Here is a 24,499-nt window from a genome sequence, read left to right as displayed (position 1 = left end):
TGATGTTATTACTTTAATATTGCCTAAATGATTTCTGGAGGGAAAGCAGCATAGTGTGGCCAGATGTCAGAAGCTAAGCAGGGAGGGTACTTGCATAGGACACACCTGAGAAAGGCTCTGCAGAAGAAGGCAGTGGAAAACCGCCTCTGCTTCTCTCTTGCCTTGGAAGCCCCTTGCTGGGATTGCCATAAATTATCACTTGATGGTACTTACATGTGTATGTAAATGTTGTCTTGTTGGTTTCTTTAAAAGTACAGAGTCTCCCCAATAACCTAATTTTTTTTAGCCTAGTTGTCAATTCTCATCAGATTCTCAGCAGACGGCTTCCTTGTGTAAATTGATTTTCTTCTGAATATTTCTATTGTACACTCCTTGTATGTGCATACATCACATTTTCCCCATTAGTTTTGCAGTATGAACAATTTCCCTTGGCAGCTTCATGTGAAAAGCTTTTTAATTAAAATATACCATCGAGTGTTTCTTTTTAAAATCCACTTTAAACAGAGGGAAAATGCCTCCAAGTTTTACATAGGTTTAGTGCGGGAGACTGCATGATATGGTATGATTCAATGAATAAAGCAATAAAACAGGGCCACAAATAAAATATAATGCTATATATAGCTTTTGGTGGGGATGAGTATTTATACGTTTTGGTTAATAATCTCATTAGATGGTATTACAGTATGCCATAGGATTAACATGCTGTAATAATGGTGCAGAACACTCTGTAAATCCAATTGTATAATGACCCTGTATGAGAGCACTGATACAGAACCACATCATTTGTTTATAATAAAGCCCTTCCCAAGGCTCTTGCTAAAGGCACCAACCATCACACTTCAAATGAAAGGAGCAGATCCAACAAAGGTATGTTGGTTTCCTGATGGTCTGCATCTAAGCTAATGGACAGAAAAAATCTACATGGGTATAAATTGAATACTGAAAGGCAAAGGGCAATGGTGGGTGACAAAACTGGAACTGGAAAGGAAAAAATGCCAAGAGGATGAAGCTGCAAAAGGCAGCAAGTTAGCAGACTACTGTACCTTTTCTTGAACAGGACCCTGTGCAGGCACAGATATGCTGTCAACGCTGGTTCCACAGCTGAGTTTGGAGGAAGAAGAAGAAGAAGAGATTGGATTTATACCCCGCCCTTCACTTGGAGTCTCAGAGCGGCTTACAAACTCCTTTCCCTTCCCCTCCCCACAACAGACACCCTGTGAGGTGGGTGGGGCTGAGAGAACTGACACAAACTGCTCTTTCAGGAACAGCTGTGCCTGAGCTTGTGACTGACCCAAGGTCACATCAGCAGATGCAAGTGGAGGAAGTTCTGCTTTCAGTGCTTGTGTCCTTTCCATGTCTCTTTATCAGTAGGGTTTGCCTTGACAAAGATCTGGAACACTAGAAACATGCTTCAGACAATTTATTGGGGGATATATTGCCAGTTCGCTGGACCGATCATAAGGGTAAGAATGATAGCCACAATGAAAATTTTGGCACTGTCAGTGCAGCCCTGTAGGCAGCTGAGCGTAAAGTGTGAGCCCCAGCAGGGCTGGAACCAAATTGGATTGAAGGGGCAGTTCAACAGGATTATCGTTGAGGAAAGGAAGCCAGGGCATGATCTAAAAACCCATCTTGAGGGGAACTGGAAGATGAGGTGTGAAGGGAACAGGCAGAAGTGCTGGCAAAGAGAGGGAGAAAGGAAGGAAGCAGGAGGAAGGCACTTGGCAAAACACTCAAGGGCCCCATGAGCAAGGTGAAGTTCTAGTTATCACCCTTGCCTCAGCAAAACTGAAGCCTAACTTGGAAATATTTATAGCGATGCCAAATCAAGAAGAAACAACAGACTGTCCATGGGACTGGTGAGCTGTGGGGTGTGTGTGTGAGAGAGAGAACCAGACTACCTCTTCCATCTCCATTTTGTAACTTTGAGTGACTCACTATGAGTGGCACCAGTGCACTCACCACCCCCAATTGACTTTCATGAATACATTTTAGGATCTTGCCCCTTTGTGATAGACATTGCCTACGTATTTTTTCAGCTGGCATCTTACAAGGATGGACAGGAACTGAGCAAGGGTAGTGTTACCTTTATTAAACTGCTGTGAAAACGGAATGCTAGATTATTTGGGATTCTATGGGTGATTGACAGAATAACAGTTGTTATATTGTTATGTAGTTGAGCAATCTAAAGCTATTAACTCTTGCCATAGAAGAATAAGAAATGTTTCAGTGGTGGGCGGCAGCACATGAAGGGTCAGCGTAACATAGAATCCACCAAACATATTTGACAGATATTTTTTCCAGGCATTCAGCTTCTCTCTCCGCTGAAGTCAATAGTTGGGGGGGAGGTACAGGCATTAAGTACATTATACCAGTATACTGGGAACTCTGGCTGGGAACTCTGGGCTGAGATATAAGTTAACATCCAAGTCCCTGGGTTTCTGAATAACATGACTGTCCTTGTTATTGTGCAGTTTATTTCCAGCCTCAGCCAGTGACCAGGATTGCAGCATGTTTTGTGTTATCGGTGTGTGTGTGTGTGTGTCATAAATCAGTTTTCATGTTTTCCCTTATGTGAGTTTACTAGAAAAACATTTTTAAAATAAGAACTAAATGCTTTCTGTTCGGCACAAAGGGTGTGTAGAAGGAAGGAGAGCAAAAGGAGCAGAATTTAATTTTAAAATAAAATCTGTGCTTGAATATTGTAAAGATAAAACATAGGGATTAATTATAAGGGGGGGGGGAACCCTTTATAAACATGTTAACAAGGAAAATGCACTTAGAAACACTTTCCAAGACAAGGCAATTGTTTTCCTTGCAGAACTCTGCAGAGAGAGAGGGGGCAGGGGAAACAAGTATAAGAACTACGAAAATGATAATCCTATAACATCTGATGTGCATTTTGTGGGTAGATGGATCTTCCAGCTGCAGAGACACACAGCCCAGTGATGAGACTAACTAGGGCCCCAAGAAGTAGATGGGAGCCCTTGTCCAAATGCAGTCCCTGTTCACAATGCAGAATGGGGGTGATATAGCATTTCCCCTCCCCCATCTTGGAGTGTGAATGGGAGTTCCATTGGATGCCTCAAAGGTAGGCGTACATCTTCACCCAGTCAATGTGTGCAGTTCCAAATCCAGCCAAAAATTATACACGAAGGACTGGACAATTATTTGTGTTTTGCTTTGCTTTTCTTTTTCTTTCCACTCTTCCAGATTTCATTTCAAAACTGGTATAACAATCTTAACTATTTGTATATGCAAACAATGGCGTGACAGCTGCTTGTGATGTGCTTGGGTAGAACAGAGGTGAACAACTCACTCATATGGGCCATAAAGTGATCTTGGATGGAGCTAAACAGACCATCCTATGACATCACTGTTGTTATGGGCAGGTGGGTTGGCAACTGCAGCATCTTGAGCCCTTGAGATGCTGCCATTGCTAAGATGAAGGCAAGCAGATGACTGAGGCTGCCTGAGAGGCAATATTCTGGCCCTGCCCCTGGTGAGGGGAAACTTCTCCACTGTCACTGAAATGCAAGTGTCTTGGTCTCAGGCTGAGGAGCCGGGGCCTCTTGGGAAGGGGTGCCATGGGCCACATAACATGGCTCTGTGATCTGCATGCAGTCCATGACCCATATTCTGTGTACCATAAATGCCGGCCTAAGCAGCACACCATTTGTGTAAAACAGGTTGCCAGATGATACTGGTGATTTTCACCATACCATCTCACAGCGTGTTTTTATTATTATTGGCACTGGTGTGATCAAAATAGCTAGAAGAACTGGGTGGCAGTGAGCTTCTTGGTTTTGACTGCTAACCTCCATGCAGCAGCATCATGTGTGGAATTTATGCCACCATTTGCAAATGAGTCACCAAATCTAAGAATCATCAAATCTCGACAGAAATGGGACCTTTGAAATGATTTGTTCATCACAAAATGGGGGGGGGGGGGTTTCATTGTGTTTCAGGGCTAGATGAATCTTCTATATGTCCTAACAGTGGAACTCAAATTCTCTTTATCTTGAGCTAGCAAAAACGTATATGGAGAGAACTCTTTTTGAACATGTACACATTGTCACTAGAAAGCAAGTGTCCCCCTGAACAAACAGCATGCATGGAACACCATTCTGTGCCCAAGAGACTCTGTACATCATACCAGCACGACTGGAGCAGTGTTCCCTCTAAGCTGAGTTAGTGTGAGCTAGCTCACAGTTTTTTAGCCTGGCTCACACATTTTTGTCTTAGCTCGGGAAGGGATGGCTCCAGATCAAACTAATTTATGCAGTAGCCAAATCGCTTGCTCACAACTTTAATGCCAGTAGCTCACTAAGTAGAATTTTTACTCACAAGACTCCACAGCTTAGAGGGAGCATTGGACTGGAGTCTGAATCCCACTTAATAATTAGCAATAAACCTTTGCAACATGATTCCACTCTACAACCTTCAATAATCTGTAATCCAGTTAACACTGAATGTTCACCCTCCTCACTTTGTTCTGAATACCAGCAGTCCTAAGGATATAAATTTCAGTGTAGCTGCATGATAGAAATGTGGCCGGTAGGTTGGTTGAAATTAGACCTGAAGACCCATGTCACCGAAAGCATCTTCCCTAGACTTCCCAATATATTATCAAACTTTGCTTTAGAGAACTGAAGACAAGAATATGGATTTCTTGCTTGAGTCATTTTAATTATCAGGATCTTTGTTCAGAAGGTGTCTTTGTGAACCCAGGGAAACTTGAGCCTGTAGTATCTCACAATGCATGGTTTGGTCATGGCCCAGAGACATAAAAACTGCAAAGTATGAAAAATGATTTCGGTTCATTTTATACCACCAGTGGTATTTTAAGGGATTTGAACTTTTTGCTGTTTATTATAGGCAGGATAATACTGTACTACTTCGAAACTCAAAGAATTAAACATTCAGTTGTGGAGCTGGGTCAGCATTTAGTCTTAGCATGTTTGTACCACATCACCTATTGTTGCTGAAACAAAGAATGCATTTTAATAAATGATCTGATTTTGCAAATTCTCTGATCTTTATTTTCCACATAGACAAGATCAGTTCAACATATACTTTGCCCACTTACAAAGTCTAAATAATTTGAATTACAACATCAGCTTGTTCTTCCACAATGCCATCTAAATTTATACAAGAACAAGATGGGTCTTTGCTTTGAAAGTCATAAGGAGGACTTTTAAAATACTACATAGACTAGAATATTGGTCTTACTGATAATCAGCGTGCACATCAGTTTCATTGTCAGAAACACTTTTAACTCTTGGTCATGTTCATAGGGAACGTTGTCCAGCTTCAATATTGTAGTATGGATTATCCTTCATATGTTCTTAAAGCAGGATGTACGCTGTACATGTATATACAACAGTTGGTTCAAGCGCAGACTTTGTGGTGTCATGCTTTCATTCAAAACCACGATGCCAGTTTTTGTTCCATTACAATCACACGGCATCTAAATATGCAATATATTGTTTTGCAAATGCAAATAATTGTTGCAGACTGGCCTTCATGATGTAATGAAATGGCATATATTGCACATACTTTTTTAGAAAATTAAGGGTTGTATCATAAATATACGGACCAGTATATGACATTGAAGAACAGGAAGGTAAATGGGAACAGTGCTCTTGCATAAAGATCAATCCGTTTCGCAGCTGAGGGGATAACAGGTTTGGGAGGAGGAGGCTTCTTGTTGTTCTTTGCTTGAGATTTCCCAAGCCCATTATTGACTTCAATGGGCTTTCCGTAACAGTCATAGTTGGACAGTTCAAAATCTCTTGGCAAACTTCCAACAATACTGAAGTCATTGGATCGCAGGTCAGATTTCGAAGTACAGACTTTTTTGCATCGTGTCTCTCCAACCTACGAAACACAGAGATTCAGAAATGATACAATTCTTAAGAATGTTGCTTTGAAGCACTAGATACCTCTCAGATAATGCACACACAAATTCTTGATCATTGGTTTTGCAAGGATTGCTGCTTAACCGGACTACTTAAGTATGGTTAGACAGTCATATCATGGTGAGTCCATTCCAGAATGAGGTAATCTGAGTCACCAAGTATGTGGGTAGCACACAATTCTTCTAGGGCAGGTCTAGAAGAGGTAACCTGTAAGTGGCCTGAGATCCCAAAGTTCCCAGGTGAAGAAGTTCAAGGTTCCCAACCAAGTCTGGGTCTTACTGAAACTGCTCATTTTGATATAAGACTTGCTTGAATTTCCCTTTAAATGAAATCGGTGACAACCAGAAATATGTGAAACACACTCTCTCATACCAAATTGTGTAGTATTAGTTGAACTCTTTTTGCTTCCTTCAAAAGTCCTCAGATGTTTTGCTGAGGCTCCTTATCATGGGATGATCTCATACATGCTCAAATTACCCAACCATTTACACGGGAATCATTGTGTGGGACCCCCTCCAATGGAATCTCCCAGTGAGATGTTCATTTATTGCGTATGCATTCAGTCCTACTTATCTGATTCAGTCATGTAGTTTCAGACTGCGGTTTGCATAGGATCTGCTCATGGATAAGAAGTTCCCATGTGGCTGGAAGAATGTTGGAAAGCCACCTGAGTCCTACTGGAACCATTCAAACTGCCCTTAGTCGTGTGACCAAGTGTGAAGACAGTTTAGTGGAAGCAGAATGAACATACGTTTTCTGCCTTTCAAGGCATTTGTTTTATCAGGACAACAAATATACATTTAGACCTCTTTCACTGAAAATGTTGTCCATCTTCACCCGAACTGAGGCTTGGATGCTTTCCCTATTCCCTATTGCCTACCTCCTTGTTTTCAATGCCTTCTGCCAGACTTTTTGTTTGTTACTTTGGTGTACCTCCAAATAACTGTTATTGGCCCTCCTCCCTGGTTGTATTGTTGTGTGCTTGTGTATTTATACAATTTTACTGAATTGCTTAAGTATTTTATATATGCTTTAATTTAAATGCTGTTTTAAAGTATTAAATGTTTTGATGTTCGCCACCTTGGGGCCTGATTTGGGTGGAAAGGCAACATGGAAGGGTTTTAAATAAATAAATAAATCTTATTTTGAAATGAATATGGTTATGTTTTCTGGGGCTTACTCCTAAGTAAGTGTGGCTAGGACTGAATTCATAGTCATCATTACTAAAGCTAGCTGGGCTGGGCCTTAAGGGCTTGGATCCACCAGAACATTTCTCGATATGGAAGCATTTCTGCCCACAGAAGATAATTACATCCCCCTTCCCACTGCAACCCAAAAGGCCCCCTGAAATGTAGACAACAGCAATGATCAGGAATTTAAACCCAGAGAAGCATGGACTTGCACATTTTAAGATTAAGTTTGAAATCACACACTCCCCTCACCTCCTACACCTAACAAGCAGTTGTCTGTCAGGTGCAGCTCCACCTCCACAGCGGCTTCTAATACTCCTCCCCCCTCCCCCTCCTACACTGGACAGGCAGCTGCCTCAGGTGTAGAAGAGGAAGTGGGATGGCTTCCAACACACATCCCCCAACTCCTACACCTAACAGGCGGTTGTCTGTCAGGTGCAGCAGTGGTTGCATGGTGCTTAAAGCCATGAGGGAGCCCGCCCCAGCAGTAACGCCTTAGTGATCCTGCCGGCCCCACCTCCACAGTGGCTTCTAATACTCCTCCCCATCCCCATCCTACACTGGACAGGCAGCTGCCTGTCAGGTGTAGGAGAGGAGGTAGGATGCTTACAGCCACTGGGGAGGTTTGCTCAGCAGGATTGCCTTAGCACTACTGCTGGCCCAGCCTCCCTGATGCCTTTAAATACAATCCCCCCCAACACCAGACAGGCCAGTGTCTCTAAGGTGTAGGAATGAATGTTTATGGGGAGATAGTAAAGGACATTTGTAGGAGCCATTTCGATGCATGCCTCCCTCATAAACCTGAAGAAATGTCCACCACATCACCACTCCCTCACACCAACTCCCCCTCACACCTCTCACCTCTTACTGCCCCCAAGAAAGCTCCTGGCAAACGTCGAGCCAGATACACCAACGCTACAAGGAGGAGGCAACCTAGGAATGCAGCAAAGACATTTTCACATAGTACTCCTGCAGTGCACTGAGCTGCACAGGCCAAGTACCAGCAAGATCACCCTGAGGTGCTCAGAACAACACAGTCTCCATATGAGCAAAACAATCTAGGAACACAAGTAGAGAGGCCATCACTTTCGTGGAAGGTAGCAGGAGTTGACTTAACAGACTGCTTCTTAAATGGACAGTTCTATGTGGCCTGCTCCAGAGTGAGCTCACCAAGCAGCCTGGTGATCCTAGCAGCTGAGGGCAGAACCACCAATGTGGTCTAGAGAGAGGTCCTTCAGTAGAGAGAGAAAAAGTATGTATGTCTCACTTCATTTCTTACACTACAATCTTCTCCATTAGAATTCCTACAACAAATGTCACATTTCAAATTTCACATCATCAGTATTATAACTGGATTTATGGAACTGAAATACCATGGCGAAGCACGGGTACCAGGCTAGTTAGCTATATTTACAGACCCTGACCTGGATGGCTACTCTGATCTCATCCGATCTCAGAAGCTATAAAGGGTCAGCCCTGGTTAGTATTTGGATGGGAGATCACTAAGGCAGTCAGGGCTGCTATACAGAGGCAGGCAATGGCAAACCACCTCTGTTTGTCTCTGGCCTTGGAAACTCTACAGGGTCACCATAAATCGCCTGTGACTTGATGACACTTTCCACCAATGTTTACAGACAGCTATTCAAATATGTCAAAGTCAGGGCTATTTTTGGGCAGGAACGCACAGGAACGGAGTTCTGGCTGGCTTCAGAGTTGGCCACGCCCACTACAGCCAAAACCTCTGCGCATGTGTGGCTACAGAGGGAAGGCCTGGAGAGCCCCCCCCCGGCGACTCCGAGGTGGGTGGGCCGGGGGGGCTGGAAGGATTGGGGAGGCATTTAAATGCCTCTCTGTGCCTTCCCCGGCCTGTCCAAGGGCCGGCTTGCCCACACTGCCCACAGCTGCAGGGCATGGGGTGTGGCCTAATATGCCAATAAACTGTGTGGTCAGGGGTGTGGCCTAATATGCTAATTAGTTTCTGCTGTTGGGTGTGGCCTATTATGTTAATGAGTTATGTTAATGAGTCCCTGGTCAAAGTCATTATTCTCCTAGCAAGTAGTCACTAAAGTCATCAGCAGATTAGATGCGTGAGACAGTGTCTATAAATTGGCATAATGAAAATTTGGCTTTTCAGATCCAGGAGGATTTGTTAATGCTGACCATGTAATCTCTCTCAGAAATCACACAAGTAGCTAGATTTAAAAAAAAAAAAGGAGACAAGATGCATCTTCTATTTCTCTTCCAACATTTGGCAAAAATGCTTTTGCATCTTATAATTTGCACTTAAGAGTCGTAATGTGGCAACACTCCAGCCAAGACTATCATACTTTATTCCCCCTAGATTTAGGAGATGGACATATGGCAAAACTGGACCGTACGTCCAATCAGAAGCCCAGGTACCTGTTATAGGCAAAAGTGTGTTTCATCAATTATGCCTGGAAGACCAGCTCTGCTCCCACTCCATGGAGAGGTATCTCCATCCACACCTTGTACCGTCACTGCCTACATTTTTATTTCTGGGAGTGTAGCTGACAGGCAACAAGAAATCTGGCAACCTTTAAGTTGAACCTGTCCTGCTTTTTTACTTTTGAACTAAGGAATAGTCTTTACTTCTCAAAGTAGCTGCAGATTGTCAAATCAAATGGAAACTTTAAATATTTTTCTTTCTGTTCCACTGACTAAGTGCGGCCTGTGTGTGTGCTCTTTTGTACGTATTGAAATAGCAGGGTCAATAGAATTTCTGACAGATGCTGCTGATGCTACAAATAATCACTAGAGGGTGCAAGACAGTAATTTGTTTCTTACTAGGAATGTAGCACCGCTTTGTGTTGCTATGGGCCAGAACCATAGTTATCCATTTTCCATTAAAATGCCAGAACTAAGCACTGGCAGCTATGTATACTTATAATTTCCCCAGATCATTGATCCATTTTTACATAATTCTTTTACAGTTTAGCAACAGTTCTACAGCTACCGTCTGAATTTAAGAATGGGGTGACAAGTGTATTCTATTATGCAGTTACATAATCTTGCTTTCTCCACTTTTAAGATAGCCCATTTGGTTATCTCTGAGGATAAGATATATGATTTTGTAATGGAGGCATTTTCAACTCTGCCCTTGTCAGGGACCAACTATTATCTGGTGAGGTTTAGACTCACAGACTCTCAGAACCTTCACAAGAGTTGGGGGGGGGAGAGACAATTAGGATGGTCCTCCCCAGGAGGCTTATGGATCCAGAGGGCTTCCTGATGTCTCTTGGGGATTTCCTGGTCCGGAATGCTCTTGGGTTTACTAAAGAACTTTGCACAATGAAATGGTTGGGTCAGAGTGCAAATGGAGAAAAACTTGAAGCAAATGCTACCAAACACAGCTCCCCAAGTGGAATGATGGCCCCTGGGAGTAGCAGAAGTGTTCTGGGGCTGGAATGACAGCCACTGGAAGTAGCAGAACTGTTTTGGGACAGGAATGACAGGTTCCAGACTGGAGTGACAGCCTCTGGCAGTAGTAGAAGTGTTCTGAGATTAGATTGACAGCCCCCCCCCCCGGGGATTATGGCCTCTGGGAGTAGCAGAAGTGTTCTGGGAATGGCATGACAGCCCCTGGGAGGAGCAAAAGTATTCTGGGGCTGGACTGACAGCCCCCAGAGTGGAATGATGTCTCCTGGGGTAAGAATTAGTGCTCTGGAACTGCAATCACAAACTGTAGTGTGGATTGATGTCCCTTACATTTTAATTAATTTTTAAAGGTGTGTAGTTATTCCCCCACCAGCTCCACCTAAACACTGGTTCTGCCTGTCAGCTGCTCTGTTTCGTTGCAGAATGATATTGGTGTCAGCCACCTCCTTTATCGACAAGTATAAATCTTGCCCCTCTCCCCTTTCCATTTCAAGTGTCCAGTTCTGCTTCCTTCCTGTGCAATGTACTTGTGACCAGCAGAACCCAGTGCCACTATGCAAGCAAAAGGAGGACTAATGTTAAACCAGAGAATCCCTGCAGTTACAATTTGCAGAATGCCCAGCAGAACCCAGGGCCACTTAAAAGAACTGCTCTCAAAGCACAGACTCACAAGATATCCAAGCAAGGGGGTGAATTTTGCAAGCTTTGTGCAAGAAAATGGGAAGAGAACACAGGGAGGCTAGCAAAGGGGGGGCTCTTGAAATGGACATGACTAATTTGAAACTGACCAGGGTATTTCCAAGGCTGGAGAATCCCCCCCCCCCCGAAGTTTGTTAAAGTTTTCATTGAGGGGAGACAGCCTGTCTGGAAATTTATCCATTCACCAACCAGCAGGAGGGTCCATGACCAGCTTGAAAGTTTGTGAAAAGTTCCTGTCAGTTTACCTGCCACAAATTTCACTTTGCAAACCACGAACTAGCCAAAAGTCATCACTGTCAAGCTCTGGCTAATTTTGCTTATTTTGCCTGCTTTATAGTTACTTTCGTTTTAGCTGTTCTGGATTTTCTCAACGCACCTTCGCCTTTGCTTGTCATGTGACAGTCCTGGGGGGTGGGGAGTGAATGTTGTTAGAGTGTAGGGGAGTGATTACTTGTAACTTCCTGAAGTGAGCTGAGGATGGTTTCCCATGAGACTGTCCTTGGAGATCTGTTGTGCCAGCTAGCTTAGACAGGACAACCATATATTTATCAAGGTTGCCATAATAATGGAATGATTTAGATATGATGTGTGAATGTCTGGAATGTGGAGTTTAACTATATCTTGTACTTTCCCACCTTTGAATTCAGTCCTAACAAAAGTTCTGGAGTTTACAGCATCTTCAAATCTCTAATAAAGCATAACACTACCAAAAGTGTGTGTTGAGAGTGAGTTGCCTGGGACCCTGACAATCACAAACTTTATTTCATGAGCGGGTTCATGCCCATCCCTACTTTTTCACCCAGGTTTTTAGTCAGAGGTTTTATCTTTGCTGTTTTTTAAATGGTCTGTTTGTTATATAGATAGTTTTAAACTGCTTATTGCCAATGGCTTGTTTTAGTGGTGTTAGCCAAATTGCCTTTTGTTTTTAATAAATGTGGGGAATTATGATGATCAAAATGGCAATTGGCAAATAGAGAGCAATAACCTTTGTATACAGTCCCGCCTTTTCCAGTAAGCCAGAAAGTAAACGCAGAGACCAAGTCTTTAAGAAATGGTTTCTTTACTGAGAAGTCTTCACAAGCATACAATAAATTCAAGCACACACACAAGAACACAGACCTAAGAAATGCAGACCAAGCAACAAAGTCCCTGTAACACATGTAAGGCAACAAACATTTAATAATATAGGACCAAAAATGGAGTGTTCCAATATGGGACTGAATGACATACCAAAAGGTTTGTTTTTTGGGGCCACAAATATATCTGACTTTATGTCAGAAGTAGTTGCATATACTGGAAATAATATCAGTACCAATATGCACCTTCCAGTTTAGGTCCTAAAAGTGCAAGTAAAACTGCCTTATCAGGGACAATGTGGCATCAATATGTGATTGCCAAATTGCCTTATCCGGGACAATGTGGCATCAATATATTGGTTGGTGTATTTTGTACTTTGTACTATTTGACCTCTGATAAAGGCTCTTGTGAGCCAAAACGCGTCAGGTCATACATCAGGTTTCTTTGTAATTTGTTACTTTGCACATTTTATTAGGCTTTATTTGGGGCCCTACAAGGTTTTTATATGTCTTTGTAATAAACACTCTTTTGTCTATACTTATATTTTTTAAATTTTGGCCCTCAATAAGTTTTCTAAACTTCCTTCGGAGATTTTTGATTGGTTGGTTTAGTTCCCCCTCCCTTTTTGGGGTTTGTTCTCAATGAAGCATCAAAAAATGGAGTAAATACCATCACAGGCTGCAGAGTTATTTTAGATGAGAAGCAGGAAGAGCCCGGGTAGACGAGGCCCACCATTTGTGGGGCCGGACGAAGGAGGGAGAAGGACCCAGCAGGCTGGGTTACTGGTAAAAGGGGGTGGCGGGTCATTGTTGGTTGTTTGTTGTTAGTTTTGCAGTTTTAGTTCCAGGGTACACATTTCGTCACAACTCTTGGCGGTGACAGCATGGGGCCGGATCCGTTTGGTGGAAATCGGCCTGCGTGCCAATTTCCGGAGGTGGGGACCCCCTTTAAGGGGTCTTGGCATGAGGGCTGAAGGGAGCAAGAATACTCAAGGACTAACAGAGATTGCCCTCATTGCCAGGTGGCAGGGGAGTTCACAGAGGGGCAGGCGTCCAGGTGAACCCCGGCAACCTGCCATCTCGCAGTCTCTACCCATGCCAGCTGGCTGGGTAACGGATACCGTGGCTGGCGGACGGGTCAGCCAACGGGTCAGATCCGGTGGACCCATGCTGCACCAATGCCTATAACAGCTGTAATCAATAAAGTTGTGGCCAATTTTATCCACCTAATTTCCAAAGAAACTGTGTGTGAGTGGTCAATTTAAACGGGGCAGTAGGCTGACCAAGCCTCTCCACCCTGAATACATTCTGGAACTGCAACTCTATCCTATTTAGTATTGGCAAAAAGAGCTGAAGGCAAAAATCCCAGATATAATGAGGAGCAGACAAGCACAGAACCCCCCAAAAGATGTTTCCAATCCAAAGTTTCAAGCCAATTTATCAGTAAGTAATGGGCTCAATTGAGATAGATCCAGGTGGGTAGCCATGTTGGTCTGAAGCAGCAGAACAAATTTAGAGTCCAGTGGCACCTTTAAGACCAACAAAGGTTTATTCAAGGTATGAGCTTTCGTGTGCAAGGCACACTTATTCAAATACACTGGAATGGTAGATGAGGTTCTAAACTTATAGACAGGCTCAGTTAGGGTTGCCAAGTCCTTACTGTATGTAGAGCGGGGGACTCCAGCGCTGCTCTGGGAGTCAGTGTGTGGGCGCAAAGCGCGCGCTGCAATTATGTCACCCGGAAGTGACGCAACCACGTTGGGCACGCCGGGGGCGGGGCCACAGTCATCCTAGGAAAAACCATAGAGTTTTCCCTCGGATGACCACAGCCCCGCCCCCAACGTGCCCGACGTGACTGCATCACTTCCGGGTGACGTGCTGACGCCGGGCATGTTGCGTGCTTTGGGGGTGGAGTTCCCCCACGGGGCCCGATCTGCCGGCAGCGGGTAACGGGCCTCTCGGGTGGGGGTTTCCCCGCCCCCCTGGGGGGACTTGGCAAGCCTAGGCTCAGTTGAGCTTAGTGACAGACAGAGAAGAGGAGCAACATTCTTTCTCTATTGAACGTGGATAATGTATAATGCTGATTCATTGATACACAAAGAATACTGAAAATGGTGTGCATTTTCATATGAAAAATTTGTCTAAAGAAGCAGAAAATCACATGAAAATAAAGAATCTTGAATTTAATTCACAAAAGGAAGAAATGAAATTGCAATGGAAATTTGGGGGCTTGAAACAGCAGGTATGGGCATTCAACCATGTCCCTAAGTGTGTAGTTTAGCCTTGAATCAGCATCCATAATTTGTGTTTGGCTGTTGAACATGCTTCTTTGCAGCATTACAAACAAATTTAACTAATGTACCTAAGGTACCTAAAATGCCTGCTATGCTTAACATGGTCTCTGTCTGAAGTCATGAATGTTTGAACAATTTGTTGCCCAGCCACCCACACCACCCACGTGCACTGACCTGTAAAGTGCTGATGTGCACAGGAGTGCCTGTGCCATTCACTGTATTCTTCTTAGCGGCATTTCCACCTTTCCCTTCGGCTTGCTCTGTCTTTGCCATCTTTGCCTTTTCAGCTTCAATTCTCTTTGGGTTGTTCAGCATGACTTGAACCACGGCATACTCAACCAGAGAAGCAAACCCAAAGAGAAGGCACGCAATAAGCCATACATCTAAGGCCTTCACATAAGACACTTTGGGGAGCTCAGCAGCAAGAGTTGTACATTCAGATGCCAAGTTGAGCACTGAAAAAATACCTAAGGGAGGAGGGAGAAAAAACTATCAATGCATTAAGTAAGGGAAACCCTCCTGCATTGCTAGCCCTTTCCCCTTCTGCTACATGTCACACAATGAAGCTGCCAGATTTTAAACAATATTTCCTAAAAAGGAATACAACTGACTGATATACCACCACCCTACCTGTTAGTGAAGGAGATGAATATGAATGTATATGGTGAATGATGGAATTGATTACATACAGTGATGCATAGTAATTCTGAGCACATTCATAACAATTTCATTGCTGCCCATGGTACATAATTTTAAGATGTGGATAGTAATTAAAAGGGGGCATTTGATCTAAGATCATCATTCAAGAATTCATTCACAGAGACTGAATTAAAAAAAACACAAACACAAAACTTCCTGACTCTGAAAATGTAGTATGTTGGACAGATGTCCCAACATTAAATGCTAGCTTTCTATATGCACATGGTTTTGGGGTTTTTTTTAAACATAAAGGAGCATTCAAGTATACACTCTCCCACCAATATTCTGACAATCCAAGTTGGCTGGATCCTTGGACTTGCATCCATCTTTGGACTAAGTCAACTGCCTTTCTGAATGCTCCTTTCCCCCTCACCACTAAGTTCTAGGATATTATTGAATTGCATTAGGAAAGGAGAAAGAATTTGTTCTGCTTAATTATGCTATAAATGCTAGAATGTATCTTTGTCAATTTATCCTCTTGATGCTGGATCCTCTTTGCCCAATAAAAAGTAGAGAAAACAGACCACAAGGCCTCCTGTGTGAGTGCCCTGTTGTGGGGACTGATGGTGTTGACAACTGGAGCAAGTCCTCCAGGAAGCTAAGCCAATGAACCCAAGCACTTTGTCTACATTTAGCTATACATATGAATAAAAATAAGGTATTACATAACAGAAAGGGCTGTGGCTCAGTGACTGGCAAACAAAAGATTCAAGTTCAAACCCTGACATTTTTAAATAGAAAGGCTCTCAGCTAGTAGGCATTGCAAAAGACTTTTGAGACCCTGGAAAGCCACCACCATTGAGAGGAGACTGTACTGAAGTAGGTGGACCAATGGTCTGATCTGATTTGCTGTTATGCAGTTCAAAATCTAACTCCATAAACTCGGTGTGTAAGGACAAAATAAGTGACTACAAGAAACAAATATCACAGCTACAGTCGTGATCCATAGAGCCAAGAGCATACTGGCAGACAGCCATGAGTATATTCAACAAAGTTCCCATTGAGATAGATGCATAGATCCTACCATCATGAATCTTATTATACATGTGTGATGGTTAGCTGCGCATGTGAGGGAAATTTCCCAGTGCCATTGTCTCTATACATGATTATTTATTTATTTAAAATCATGTTGCCCTGCACCCTCAGCAAAGGTTCTTCTTGAGGTAATTCAAGGGGATATTTGCTGTAGACAACAGGGCCCACTTTAAGGGCTGGCATAGTGTCAAGGCTCATCCAGAGGTAATAAACCTCTGAATATTAGTGCTAGAAGACATCAGGGGAAGATGGCCTCTATGTCATACTTGTTAGCTCTCCAGCAAACCTGGTTAGCCACTGTGTGACACAGGATGCAGAACTAGACAGACTGCTGGTTTGATCTAGCAGGGCATTTCTTATTTTCTTATGGCCTGGCAGAGGTCACTGTTTACCCAGCAAACCTGGCCAGGAATGGGAAATTATCACAGCAATGGCACAGGAGCTTCTGAAGCTGTCTCCAACTTCATGCTCTTTTTAGCTTTGCCAGCTCAGATAGAGAACGAATTTTCCAGAAGGGTGTGTGTGTGTAAATGTGCAGGTGAGTGGGTGGCATGATTACTGTGGGCATGGCATTGGAGGGCATCTGGAACCTGGCAAATACTCATTGTACATGTTCAACAGAATTCAAGATGACAGCTCAGAAATTAGCTCAGGCCATTTGAGAGTGTACATTAATCAATTCAAGCAAGATCATGAGTTAAATCTGCTATATTTTTTCTCTCTCTCTCTATGAGACACTTATGTCTTTGTTGTTGATGAGCACCAGTTCTTACCATGCATTTTAAAACATCAATGAAATGGTGTTTAAGATGGCACAAAAACAGGAAGTGATGCAGCAACTGAATGGCAGGCAGGTGGCTATCTGCTCCAGATTTTCCTGCAGGGAATGTAGCAATCAAATTGGTTGTCTACATGCCAGATGTGCAGTAACTTTATACATCCCACAACAACCTGGAAAGTCTATTATTGTGACCTGGAGACTTATTTTGCTACCTTTAACTCTACATACCATGTTCAACAAATACCTGCGTTTGCTAGTAAAGTCCCAAGAGTATTCTTTGGTTGGCCATACTCTTTAATATTTGTAGTTCATAGCTATTAAAGTTTGAAAAGTAACTTCTAAAATCCATTGACTGAAAAAATAAAGCAACTTGGTTTTCATAGCTTTGGTTGGCAGGACAGCTAAGGTCACAGTGATCTGCTGCTAGTTTCCATTTGTCTTGAATCCCAGGGTAAAAGTCCAGTCTCTGAGTGACAGAAGATCTTACAGTATTTCAAAGGAAATACAAAGTTTGACTGAAGGAAGAAAAAGATATATTTCATGAGGTAGCCCCTCTGCTCTGAAACAAAGAGTATTACCTCCCCAGAAAAAGCAAGAAAAATGTATTTGTGATCTTTTTGGAATTAGAAGGTGTCATGATCTGTGCAGGACTGGGAGCAGGGCCTAGTGCAGCCTGGTCCCAGGAGAGACCTGCATGGCAGTGAGCAGACAGCCTACAGTCCCCATAAGGCTTAGCAATGGGCTGTAGCCAATCAGAGGAGACTGTTGAACTGTGTGAGGAGAGTCAGTCTTAACGATTAACTGTGGAAAACAGGGTGTTCTTTGGGGTCTCTCTCTGCGGCCTGGTCTAGGGTTGCCAAGTGTGATCTTCGCTGCAGCCGGCTGACGGCTGCAGCGCGCGCACACGCTGCATCCTCGTCACTCAGACGTGATGCGACCACACCGGCCACTAGGCCTGCCAAATTGGGCTGGGGGGCGGGGAAACCCCTGCTTTGGAGGCCCGATTTCCACCACGGCGGAATCGGGCCCCGGGGGAAACCCCACCCCCGCGTGCACGTCACAGGGAAGTGACGTCATGATGCCGGGCACGCTGGGGGCGGGGCCACAGCCATTTGAGGGGAAAACATAGAGTCCCTGTGACGTGCATGGGGCGCGCACATGCACACGCCGGGAGCCAGGCTGGAGTCCCCCACCGCAAGGGTAAGTGCCATTTGGCAACCCTACCGGGCACACTGGGGGCAGGGCCACAACCATCCGAGGGAAAACCATTCGAGGGAAAACGGGCCTCTGGGGCGGGGGTTTCCCCGCCCCCCGGGGGGACTTGGCAAGCCTAGCCTGGTCTCACTGTGGGGACAGGCTGGTCTGGGAGAGAGGAAGATCTCCACTGGGCTCAGCATGAGTGCTAGGCAGGGTGTGGGCCTGGAAGTAGAACAGGTAGCTGTGTTACTTTATGTTTATTTTGCCTTTTCAACCCTGTTATACCCTTTTTAAGCACCTTGCCTTGTCTTGTTTTCCCTGCCCCAGTGTTGTTTTTAATAAACCCTTTTTTTGTAATTATTTTCTCTGCCTGGGTCAATCACGCCTGTGTGTTCTCGGCTGAAAAAGGGGCATGTTGGATGGGCCTGGGAGGGTACTCTGGGCCTTCTCAGGGGACCTGAAGTCCAGAGTGGTGGCGGCGGAAGGTCTTGACAGAAGGGGAGTGGGGATTTCATCTAAGAATAGGGTTGCCAAATCCAGGTTGGGAACTACCTGGAGATTTTGGAGGTGAAGCCTGGGGAGGGAGAGGTTTGGGAAGGAAAGGGACCTCAGCAGAGTATAATGCCATGGAGTCCACCATCCAAAGCAACCATATTCTCCAGGGGAACTGATCTTGGTCCCCTGGAGATCAATTATAGTAGTGGGAGATCTCCAGGTGCCACCTGGAGGGTGGGTACCCTAATCTAAGACAGCCTTTATATTTCACATGAACCAAGTGCTTGTCAGTATGATAAACAGAAGGTTAAGGAAAATGAGAGCCCGTGACTTCAAGGACTTGGAGTAAGGATGGAACAGGTCCAGTCTGGTTCTCATAATAAAATAAACAAACCCAATGCCACTGCTTGTTGCCGCAGTGATCTAGAACCCCATGGGGAATGGAAGGGATCTGTCTCAACAGAGTTGAGACTGCGGCTTGTCCCTCTTGGCAAGCCACAGAGTCAAAACCATGGCTATCCATAAAGCTGTGTTTTCTTCTGTTAAGTGAGGAATCATCCTCTAATGGGAGAAGGGAAGAGGACTCTCCTCCTTGGATCCCACCCAGAGTTATGATATGTCTGCTCCACAATCTTGTAGATCCACAGTGTAATCCCTTGCAATGGGAAAAGAAAAAAAAAGCTGAGAAGAATAATTTTCTAGGACACTGTTGAAATACTATACTTGGACCCAAAATCTGTAAAAGGAAGTAGTGTCTTACAATTTCATCAGCACTGCCCATGTACCACCAAATCATAGAGGAACCAAGCCTATATACGTAATAGTTTAAATATCTAGCACCTGTTATTCCACTTCTTCCCAAACAGGGGTCCTTCCCAAATTTCTACTCACAGTTGCACTCATATACTTCATTGGAGCTTGTTTGGGCAGATCCAGGAACAAACTGCTTATGCACTAAATATCTTGCCTTTTAAAAAGTGGAGACATACATAGGACTGAAAAAGAGAAAGTCTGGATGAAAGTGAAGAACATGGAATGAGAATGTAATTGCTTCCAGGGTCTCGCTCCTGAAGCAACCGCAAATGGACTGGTGGCATTATGTGGGTCTGACAGTAGGTGTCAATGTCAGTTACCCAGCGGCACTCTTGCAGCACTTGCATCGGGATTGATCCAAAATGACAGCCAAGAGAGAACAACAATTAGCAGTGTAGGAGCATAAACACCCATCATGTAAAAGCCAACTTGTCTTCTTAAAGTGAAGATCACTTCTATGCACGTGTAATAACCTTTGAAGAAAGAAAAACATTTAGATTCTCATGGTTCTACATTCCAGTTTTAGTATATGTGCTGTCAAAGCGAGCAGGCCATTTGAATAAATTTAGTAACCAATTCCTCAAAGACAGCTGATAGAAAGTTGATTTAGATGCTCATAATTTTGGTTATAAAGCTAGGGGGTATCAATATTACAACAAAGATGCAGATTCTTATGGGGCATAAATGGAAGTAGTTCTTCCTGCTACCTCCTGCAACAACCAGCCCCCCCCCCCAAAAAAACAACCCCTGATTCTGAGATTGGGGAGATCTTAAGTAACAGAACGGGATGCAGAAGCTTGAGAGAGAATCAGCAGAAATCACCCCTTCTCTTCGTGTCTGAGCTCTTCCATGAATGCAGCTAGAGTTCATAAAGGGGAGGGGGTGTAGCAATTTATTCTAATTCTCCCTTCTTACCTTAGTCCCCTACAAAGCATTTCACACAGTTTTCAAGAGTATCCCAGGGAAAGACTCGGACATTATAACAATCCTATGGCGCTGCAGGGTTTGCTCGGCTTGGACTGCAGCAATGGTAACAACAGTTTTGAGCTCACCACAAGTGAGCGTACAGACATTGTTATTGTGACCTGTGTCTAAGCTGATCAGACCACATACAGTCACTTGGTTCAGCTTTCTCCTGGCTACCAGCAGACCCCCAGGATAGTGGCTAACCAGAAATTTCCCCAGTAATTTAAAAGGTCAGTCCACCCCTGACCCCAACTCTCAAGATTAGTTTCTAGAAGGTCACAGACAGCTAAGGGGGGAAAGTCCCTTTCATGAACTACTGGTTAAAATAAAAGGAAACAACTCATAGCTGCATAGCACTATGACACACATAAACCATCCACTGAAGGGAAGAAGATCTATGCTGAAAGAAAATTAGGCAATAAACAGAAAGAACTGCTCAGATTTCTTCATATGCAAACCAGATTAGTTCTGACTTCAGTTGCATACATGCAATTTCACAACATTTTCCCTATTTGTATCAGATGTGCAGTCCATTGAAAATCAACCGACCATCACCAGCACTTTATGAACTTGATTGCATATCTGTATTGGTTTAAATGATTTTATGTGGATTTTAATTGTGATTTATGTGTCAACTTAGGTTTGACTGATGTGAGCTGCCCTGAGCCTGCTTTGCAGGGAGGGCAGGGTACAAATTGAACCAATAAATAAATAAATAAAATAGGACACTCAAAAATCAGGAAATATGGTGCAGTCCTGTGCCTTCACTAGAAATGTAAACAGGCAGAAAACTGTAATGTCAATCTAGATATGTCTGCTCACCACAGTTTTAATAAATCTTCCTGCCTTCTCTTGAGGGAGGAGATGGATGCTCTGCATGGAAAACTCTTTCCTCAAGACAAGAGAGAGAGTTTTATTAAATGCATAAACACTGGAGCAAGTGCACAGCTTGCTATTGTGCTACTGGTTTTCTAGATCTGAACACGTCCCCAAGGAAACTCAGCTGGATTTCCCGTACATTTATATGTACCTACAGTATCTTCCTCTACCAATGATGGCAAGTGGGGCAACTTTTTCCATGCGTATTATTTCTTGTTGGATCTGGTCCAGAATGTATAGGAAGACATAATGATAGTACTACAGCCAACATGCCATTGCTTGCTCTTCCTAATCTGCATGTAACAACATTTTAACTGTGAATGTACAAATCATGGATTTTAAAGTACAAAGATAAAAAAAATAAAAGCTTGAAACCACTGTGCACTCTATGATGCACAAAGATTTTGAGTTCCAAATGTGTACAATTGCTTAAACCAGGAGTGCCTAATATAAGATAATTTACCACAGGTCTGGTGAAGCCATGACTGCCCAGTTTTTAGAAGTTTTTTTTGCACAACAAAAGTTTAGAAACTTTGTACTGAATAGTTTTGAAAATACAGCATGTCACTAACAAGGTTCAGTACAAAGTTCAACAAAATAAAAAACCAAAGAAAAAACGATGCTGTCTAATTACAATAATGAACTCAGCCATGTACTGGTTACTTGATCCTCTCCTCTTTTATAATCTTGAGTATGAGGAATTCTTTCTATGCCATTTGTAAATGGATTCCACAGGTTGTCAAATTCTTAGCTATATATGACTTTTATGTGTTCAGCTGTTTGCATTTGGTCAGAAATTCACTCCTGGTCTCTGACTGCTTTATATTATCTTGACAACAGAAAGTGTTATGTTCCAAGACAGAAACATGCACAAGGTACATTTTACACCAAGGGAGTAAAGGGCAGGGCAGCTAGCTGTTCCATTACAAACTTGAAAAAGAGAAGAAATCCAACAGTGAAATCAGAATACGAAATGAAGTCACTGATTATAACTCTGTAAAAGGAAGATCATAACTGAGTAAAAGGATTAATGCTGTGTTTACAACTGTCATGCACTGTGTCTCAGTTTTGTAGAATGACAATCTGATTCATAACCCAGTCAACGTCTTAAAATGTAGCCCATAAAAGCCCATAAGGCCAAATAAAGAGAGAGACTTTTTAGCCATAAAATAACAGTTATAAGTTGGAAATACTACTGTTAACAGATGAAGGAACAGTACTTCTGTGTGATGTGTAGTTATTTTAGCTTGTTTTTCCTGGTGAGCTGTTAGGTCTATTAGCTGCTTTTTTCAGTGGACAAGATCTGGTCATGGTTATCAAAGCTTCGATCACATTATAATGTTCTTTACAAGGTAAAGGTTCCCTTGCTCGAAAGCCAGTCGAATCCGACTCTAGGGTTGCGATGCTCATCTCCGTTTCAAAACCGAAGAGCCAGCGCTGTCCGAAGACGTTTCCGTGGTCATGTGGCCGGCATGACTAAGCACCAAGGCGCACGGAACGCTGTTACCTTCCCACCGAAGTGGTACCTATTTATCTACTTGCAATTTCTTGCTTTCGAACTGCTAGGTTGGCAGGAGCTGGAACTAGAGATGGGAGCTCACTCCATCATGCGGCACCCGGGTCTTGAATTGCTGAACTACTGACCTTACACAGCCTGCAGTTCAGCGTCTTAACCACCTGAGCCACCGCAGCTCCTTCTTTACATGGGGCTGCCTTTAGAGTCTGTTCAGAAGCATTAGTTAGTACAGAATGGAGCAGCAAAACTGCTGGTTGCTGTAAATTGATGATATCGTATTTCACCAGTTCTGAAAGAATTTCTCTGCCTACTTACTTGCTTCCAGGAACAACTCAAGCCCTAATGTTTCTGGTACTAGGTATATAAAGGGTATACTTCCATATAACTTATTTTTCAAGGATCCTTGATATCAAGGACTGTTATGTACTGGATTGGATGAGTAGCTTATTTTTATTCTAGTTACAAAATGAAATACTCTCTATTGCTTAGTTACTTCTTAAGGAACAGGACATTGAAGAAGACCCTCAACAATGAGAACGCTACAAATAATGCCCAAGTTCCCAACCAAAATTATAACACTTTTTAAGTAATTTTAAAAGTCAACTCTAGAGCTTCAAGCTATTTCTTATAGGAATATTCATCTTAAGCACCAGCATTATTGGATAGATGGGAAAAGATTGGCCCTTGAGGGCTACCCCTCCCTGCCCCCAAACCCCCAGAGGTTCCCCTAATTCATCCCCATGAGCTGCCAGAGATGCCATGGCCTCACTCTGGTCCCCCTGCTGGTCCAGCTGTAGTCCCCATCTGGTACATCATTGCCCAGCCCTAGCATGGCAGTGCCTGCTTCAGCCATGCTGCGCAGGCATGGGAGGGCTGCTGCAGCCCAGAAGTGAGGCAGATCGAGGCTGGTGAATGCTGCCCTACACACGCACCCAATGCAGGGAGGGAGAATGGGGCTGGGAAGGGCATCTGGGAAGGAGAGCTCAGGGAGAGACCGTGGGTGTGTAGAAGGGGATAAGCAAGGTTGTGTAGGTGGTAATGGTGCTAAGGCCATTTGGCTAGTCCTTCCTGTGGCTGGACTTTGGAAATAATTAGCAGACACATGTTTGAACACAAATGAACAGAAGTCTAGAAGTGAACATAAACACACCCCAGTATAAAACTATAAAACTAGTGAGCACCAATATAAACCAAACTACACAACAATCTGAGGTTAGAATCAACATTCTAGAGGAACTGCCCACCAGAACTTTGAGGTTCTTCCAGTCTTCATACAGAAATGGGACTGCAGGGATTGCTGTGCAAGAAAGTTCATACACAGCTTAAGGTTACCTTCCATATAATCTAAATTTAGAGGGTTTATCATTTGAAAAATTCATTTGAGCAAGTATCATTATAAATTCTAATAGTGACATCAGCCAAATTTGATGATACAAATCCAGAGACTGGACCATTAATGGATAAGACAGATTATTCTGCATATCTGAACAATACCCCAGGTTTGCAAAACAATCAGAACTCTAAAAAAACCCCACCACCACA

The 24,499-nt window shown here is 43.4% G+C and overlaps 1 protein-coding gene across 1 annotated transcript in view; it reads right to left on the bottom strand.

Moving 5' to 3' along the window:
• Positions 1 to 5,038: 5,038 nt before the first annotated feature.
• The window catches only part of GLRB (glycine receptor beta), a 57,042-nt gene continuing 37,581 nt past the window's right edge, over positions 5,039 to 24,499 (bottom strand). Inside the window, exons 8-10 of the mRNA XM_015429786.1 lie at positions 19,917 to 20,069; positions 14,751 to 15,043; positions 5,039 to 5,880 (exon numbers count right to left, since the gene is read on the bottom strand). Coding sequence (XP_015285272.1) covers positions 5,584 to 5,880; positions 14,751 to 15,043; positions 19,917 to 20,069 — 743 coding nt within the window. The 3' untranslated portion in view covers positions 5,039 to 5,583. The remainder of the gene's footprint in view (positions 5,881 to 14,750; positions 15,044 to 19,916; positions 20,070 to 24,499) is intronic.

The sequence above is a fragment of the Gekko japonicus genome, unplaced genomic scaffold (assembly GCF_001447785.1).
Source record: "Gekko japonicus isolate JY-2015 unplaced genomic scaffold, Gekko_japonicus_V1.1 scaffold1005, whole genome shotgun sequence".
NCBI classification, from domain to species: domain Eukaryota; kingdom Metazoa; phylum Chordata; class Lepidosauria; order Squamata; family Gekkonidae; genus Gekko; species Gekko japonicus.
Note: the sequence above shows the minus strand (reverse complement) of the source record. Positions and strands in the feature narration are given on the sequence as shown.